The 6529-nt window shown below is 31.6% G+C and overlaps 1 protein-coding gene across 1 annotated transcript; it reads left to right on the top strand.

Moving 5' to 3' along the window:
• The first annotated feature begins 1301 nt into the window (after positions 1-1301).
• Positions 1302-2325, top strand: LOC134709927 (piggyBac transposable element-derived protein 5-like). Its single transcript, XM_063570050.1, has 2 exons — positions 1302-1637; positions 2130-2325. The coding sequence occupies exons 1-2, from the start codon at positions 1351-1353 to the stop codon at positions 2323-2325; spliced, it is 483 nt and encodes a 160-aa protein (XP_063426120.1). The 5' UTR covers positions 1302-1350.
• Positions 2326-6529: the final 4204 nt, after the last annotated feature.

Raw genomic sequence — 6529 nt, 5'->3', positions numbered from 1 at the left:
TTAAAAATTCCATGGGCAAACGTATAAAGTTTAGGGAGACGGATTTATATAAGTTTTTTTCACACTTGTTTCCGAATCATTTATTTGAACTTTATGTAACATTGTAATATATATCATTAATAAATACTGTTTAAACTAAAAGTAAGTTTCGTTGTTTTCTTAGTTGAAAGATGGTTCCACAGTGTTCAAATAAACAGTGGATAGTTGTTTCATTGGCAATCATTACACATTTCCTTATTTTTACAATTTATGCTGATACAAAATTTAACAAATTTCGGAGAGTTTTTGAAAACGGAAGAATTATAGTTACGCATTTTCTTTATCAAGATACAAGTACTGTGGCTTAAATGTTCAAAAGTAAAGAAGAAAAAATAATTGCAAACACGAAGAGTAATCTTTGCAATTAAAAAATTAACAAATTAATGATTGAAAAGGGATACGCTGTTGAAACTGAATACTAGTCTCCCTTTTTCTCCACCTTGTTTTTTCTTTTCCAAACAATTTATAAAAACATCGATTAGAAAGGTCCGAAACTATTGAAACAAAATTACTACAAAATAAAAACAATTTGAAAAAGAAGAATTTTCCTCTATACACCGGCTTAAAACTAATGACCCCAGCAACAAGCATTGTGTAAATGTATGGGCCCATTTGCAAGCACAGTTACTTATATAATGCCGTCATAGACAATTGAAAATTTTCCACTTGAGTTGATGTGTTTTCTTTTGTTGGTGAATATAATTATTTTCTACCTGTAATTTTACTATTTGTCAAATTCTTTCAACTTTGGTACTAATAAAAAAAAACATTTTCTGAAAGTACATTATTTACTTTGTATTGAATATATTTTGCTCGTTCGAATAATAAATTGATGTTCAAATTTGCAATATATCCAAACAAAATGCATAGTGAATTAGGCTCGGAATCAGACATAGAACCGGCTAATATTCAAAATTTTTAAGAACCGCCTGCAAACGAAAAGCAACATATTTTATCTAAATGACCTTCAAAAATAATTTTCATGGCTCCGGAAGACTTCAACTCAGTAGGTAAAATTTCGATCCCAAGCCCGGACGAAGGCCGAGACAAGGGAAAAAATCATTTACGAAGTAGATGATATATCAAAAATATATAAAAAAAAAACAAATAGATGCTACATTCAAAATATTGGCGAAATTAGATGAATATTTTTATTTGCGCAAATGGTACCTATATTTTTTCAATAGACTGGCGCAGAAGTAGCATTGGCGCAAATAAGTTCATTTTTGGCGCAAAAATATATCACCCGGTTTAATGTTTGACGTCATGTAAAAATATATCGGTTGACGTCATATTCCTCGTGAATCAAATATGGCCGACTCCAGTGATTCAGAGCAGTTTTCAGACGGGGAGAGTGATGGTGATTTTGAAGTTTTAAGCGGTAGCTCAGAATCTGAAGATGAGATGAATGATGTTCCAATGAATGCCAATCCTTGGTTTCGAGTTAGACCTCCGGAGATTGACTATTTACACGACCAAAGATTTGTAGAGAACAGTGGCCCTCAGAATGTCCCTGCTGCCGACGCTAAACCTATCGACTACTTCTTGCTGTTTCTGACACTTGATTTTCTACGACACATTGTCAGAGAGACAAACAGGTAAAATTTTCAACAACTGTTGCGTTTTATGTTACATTTCACATATGAAAATAGTCATAAGTTTACTCAGTACGATATATTAATGCACACGTTGCGATTATGAAGACATTTGCCTTTGTTTTTTTCTTACCTTTGCCCGGTCGTTTCAATACATAATATAATATAAACTATAGATATAAAATTGGTATATGATTTTTCTGATTCAATAAAAGGTCAGAGTGAGGTGACATGTCTTCTGAACTAGTACAAAGTAGAGGATTTTTTTTAACGTTAGTATGAGTATATGTTCTCGTCCTACTGTCCTAAATATACACATTAATTTGACGCTGGACGTTAAACAAAAAAGCACTAAAAATTACCGAATGGGCTACGAGCATTCGTGAATTAATAATTTATTAAGTCACACTTTGAGAATGTTAATATGTTTTAATTCTAAGATTGTTTTTACTATTTGTATATTTCATATCAATTATACTGTCAATTTTTTTACAGGTATGCACAAGACTTCATCACTAGTCAGCAGAGGATAAGAAGATTTTCGCGTCTTCATTCCTGGTTTAAAGTTGGTGCTGTAACTTTAGATGAGATGAAAGGATTTATATCAGTAATACTTAACATGGGCATCATACGTAAACCATCCAAATATATATCAAAATTAAAAGAGGAACACATAATAAATCTGCCATAAAAGTAGCACTATACATGTACCGTAGTTAAAAGAAGGGGATAAAAAGCAGGTGTTTGGTTTAAGTTGTATATGTCTAAGCATTAAAACCCTTATAACCATCGCCATTGAAACAGTTTTAGTGTTATAAAAAGGTATAATAAATCTATCTCAGCATCTGTATAAAAAAGTGTTCACCATGCAGTTGCGAAAATATTTGACCTCAGGCACCGATTATTTTAAGTAACAAAATATACATTTTGATCGAGGACAATGTCTTTCATGATTCTTCTATATACTCTTATTTATATTTATTTACTTACTTATATACAATTTTGAAGGTCTAAAATGTAAATGTACAACAACACTAATAGATGTAGCATCGTACATATCGCCATTTTATATAAAGGACAAAATGCTTAGTTATTTTTAAGGGGAAAAAATATTGTTATAAACTTTTATTATTTCTTCTCCCGGGCGCTTATTTTCTTCTCCGGGCGCTAATTTTCTTTCTCCGGGCGCTTTTTCTTTTCCCCGGGCGCTTTTTAGTAGGACTGCTAAGGGTTAGGGCTTTCGTATGTAATAGTCCTAATTCTCTTCTCACCTCTTATTCCACTTTATATTATAATGCAGTTACAAATGATCACATAACTTTCCTGACCTCTTTTCATTAACCGTAATACTATATTCTATTCATTAATAATCTTGAATTGAGACTTGAGAATAAAAATGTGACTTCAAAATTATATTTTTCTCATTTTGAATTTGTGTAAAACAAAACTGTATACGCCCCGGAATCCGGGCAAAATTTGATCCGGTAGAAAAAAATGTCATAGCAGTTCTATCTGGGCAGTTGACCCATTTAATAGTTATTAAAAAAATATAAATCTTAACAACTTCTATGAAATAATAAAAGTGTGCTACTTGGAATCATAGACCGCACGATGTAGTTTCTCTTTCGGTTGTGCCCATTGTCCTTTCTTGGAATAAGGGAGATAATTTGCGTAATTACGACGAACGTTTTTAATCCCGTATTTCGCTAGAGGCGTGCAATTGCGTAAACTTCGCCAATTATATGGTAAATGCTAGATAACTCTTACAGTGTAACAGTCTGCTCAATATATAGATACAAATTATCAGTTGTCTAAAAATGTAAAACACTATTACAACAATTTGTTTGTAAATGAATGGAAGGTTCAGATATTTAATACGTCAAAATGTTCAAATTATAGAAAGTCAGAGTATGGGTTTGAAGATTATTTAACTACATTGCCTTTTGATCTAAGAATTAAATTGTGTAAATATAGATGCAGTAGACCTATTGAAAACGATAAAGATTTTATAGCATTGATAGATCAGAATGATGTGATTTATATAACAGCAATGTGCTAGGAGATGCATTTCATTATATATATGATTGTACTTTCTGTTGAAAGGCTGAAATTTTTTCCTGCAGATATTTGTAAAGTTAAAAATACTATGAGTTTCTCTTATTTAATGAACAGCAAAGATAAATGAGTAGGTCCAGTTAGGACTCATTTTGGCCTCAAATTTCATTTTCTTCTGACGAAAGATTTTGACTACTTTTTAAACATACTTATTATAAGTGTCTATTTCAATTGATTCAATCAGTTTATAATGTGAAAGATTTCAACTGATTTAGTCATTAAAAAAGATCCGTTGTATGTACATATTTATGTAGCAGAAGCATTCAGCTGTTCAATAAATAACTAAAAGTTTACATTTTAACAATTTTGTAAAACTATTATATTTTAGGGCCAAAAAGAGGTCTTACCCACTCCTTTTGTTTGCGGCTTAGTCAAGTTCTGTAAAATTGTAATGTCAATTTACAAATGATATTTACCTTCCCATTTATTCATGCATTTGTGAAAATGTTTGTTCATGCATTATATCTTATTTGTTATATTGTTTGTACTATCATACCTCATGTGAGGTCTTTAGTGAAATAAAATGTTTCAAAAATGATTCAAATGTTTCTTTGGTCGGTTTGTTGTCTCTTTGAAACATTCCCCATTTCCATTTCTCTATTTTATAGCGCATTACTTTCTGATTGGTGACATAGTGAAATAGTGGTAAAAATACTCTCTTGCTCAATCCTGTGTCGCTTTGAAGGTGTTTTGATTGTCATCCTCAACCTAAGTAATGCGTTACTGTTATTTAAATTTCAAAATGACTGAGCGACGTATTTTCAACGCACTGGTCAACTCCACCATAGCAAATCACATGACTTTAACAATCAGTAAATTCCTATGAAAAATGTCTCTAAAAGTAAAGAATTGTCGCATAAAATTAAATACTAGAGTACACGGGAAATGACAAAAAAAGTCCAATCAAACACCCGTCTTCGCCCACCTCTGGTTTCGTCAGAAAAATAGAAATTAACCTGTATTTATAGTGCTAAATCATTTTACAATATTGGAAACATCATTTGTTTCAATCTCAACTTGATTGTATTCGACCTTTAACCCCACACAGTAGTAAAATTTTCTTTCATGCAATCAGCAACAAATGTACACATTGTGTATTTATATCACCGTTATGGGTGAAAAGATCGAATAAAATGTAAACATAAATAGACGTAAAATTCTAAACAACAAACACGTGTCAGGAATTGGAAATAATTTTTCCTACATGTTACACATAATTTTTATACAAAATCGGCTTAAAAGGTAGCAGAGGGAACACACAGGCGGATTTAGTGGGTGGCTGAGGTCCATATAGTCCACCCTTTTTATAAACGTGTTTACATTAAGTAAAACATTTATTTATTTGAGAAAATAGCCAGTAATGGGTCTTTCTACATAGCGACACAGAGACAGACGCACATAATCTGCTGAAGTCTGAAACCATTTTTTTGTCACAGTTTGGTCCGAAAAAAATTCGTAGTGCATTTCTTTTAGAACATAAATGAAAATTACAAAAATCCCACCTGCGCTTTCTCGATGAAACTTTTACAGTGTGTTGTACTACTTTTGGGACAAATTATATCAAAATTATAGAAAACTTCATCGTCCATAACTCAAAATATGGACAATTTTATCTTTAGGGCGTCTTGAAATCTTTAGACAGCTTTCGAAGTGCTATTTTTCAACCTTTTTAACTTGGACCAAATCACTAATTTCCTTTGAAATTCTGGACCCCAAATTTTTTACAGTGTAATTTCACCCCCCTACTTACAATTTGAGGCATTAAACATGGAGAAATAAATTTGGAAGAGGTATAAAAATTAATGGCAAGTAACCCACTGTTAACACTAGGGACTATATTCGTGAACAACGAAAATAAACAACGAAAATCAAGGGACGACAATTGTGGTCTCGGACCAGTCTTATGTATCAAGCTATATCTTATTTTTTTTTACTTATTCACAATTGAGAAAATTTGATTAAATTTTCATATCAATTAACGCCTCAATTTTGTAAATAAACTTTATGATAAAAATTATAAAAAGAAGCATGTTATATGTATTGAAAAGTGTTTCACAAAAAATATCAGAACTATACATTCTATAAGGACGTGTCATTTCCAGACAACAATTTGCAGTGTATATATGCTTTTAAATATAATGTTATAGTGAAACTGTATACATACAGAAAGGACAGGCTTGGTATGTCTTCAAACACTCTTTTCTCCATTGTAGATATTTGATTTCCGTCCAAATATCTGTAACAAATGAACGTTTTAGAAGAAAGCTTTATGAAAAGGAATCATTGCAGTGATATTTTCAGTCGTTTTTAGAAGGAAGTATACGCATGTATGTTTTTTTTAATCATTATCGCTTTACAACTCTTAGTGCCAACCTATGATAAGTAGCAATATTTCAATATGAAACTCCCATTTTTGATCCGATCAAGTCTTAGTTGACTGAATTTTTCACAAAAGAGAAACATAAGTACTTTTTCAGGCTTTTCTACGCTGATCCGATTGAATCTGCATTCAGGTAGTTCGTTCTGTATTCCATTCAAGATTTATAAGACAGAGGTGTTATTAATCGAATAAGATATGTTTAAGGGACGGGTTAAGACGACATAAGAACAAACATTCAAACTAACGTTAAACTTTATTGTCTCTGGAGTGTATCTTCGATTTGATAAAGCAGATTACAGTTGGTCTAAATTTATTATGAAATGTGCAAATTTTGAGAGTAGTATGAAATTGTGTGACTTTTTAAGTTGATATAGACTATCGTGTAATTTATTACCATCTA

This window comes from Mytilus trossulus, chromosome 3 (genome assembly GCF_036588685.1).
Source record: "Mytilus trossulus isolate FHL-02 chromosome 3, PNRI_Mtr1.1.1.hap1, whole genome shotgun sequence".
Taxonomy (NCBI): Eukaryota; Metazoa; Mollusca; class Bivalvia; order Mytilida; family Mytilidae; genus Mytilus; species Mytilus trossulus.
This window is presented reverse-complemented; position numbering and strand designations above follow the sequence as displayed.

Bases quoted from the DNA above. Each gene is read 5' to 3' on its own strand.
- LOC134709927 (XM_063570050.1), top strand. From the start codon at position 1,351: ATGGCCGACTCCAGTGATTCAGAGCAGTTTTCAGACGGGGAGAGTGAT. The intron at 1,638-2,129 runs GTAAAATTTTCA...ATTTTTTTACAG, and splicing joins ATTGTCAGAGAGACAAACAG to GTATGCACAAGACTTCATCA.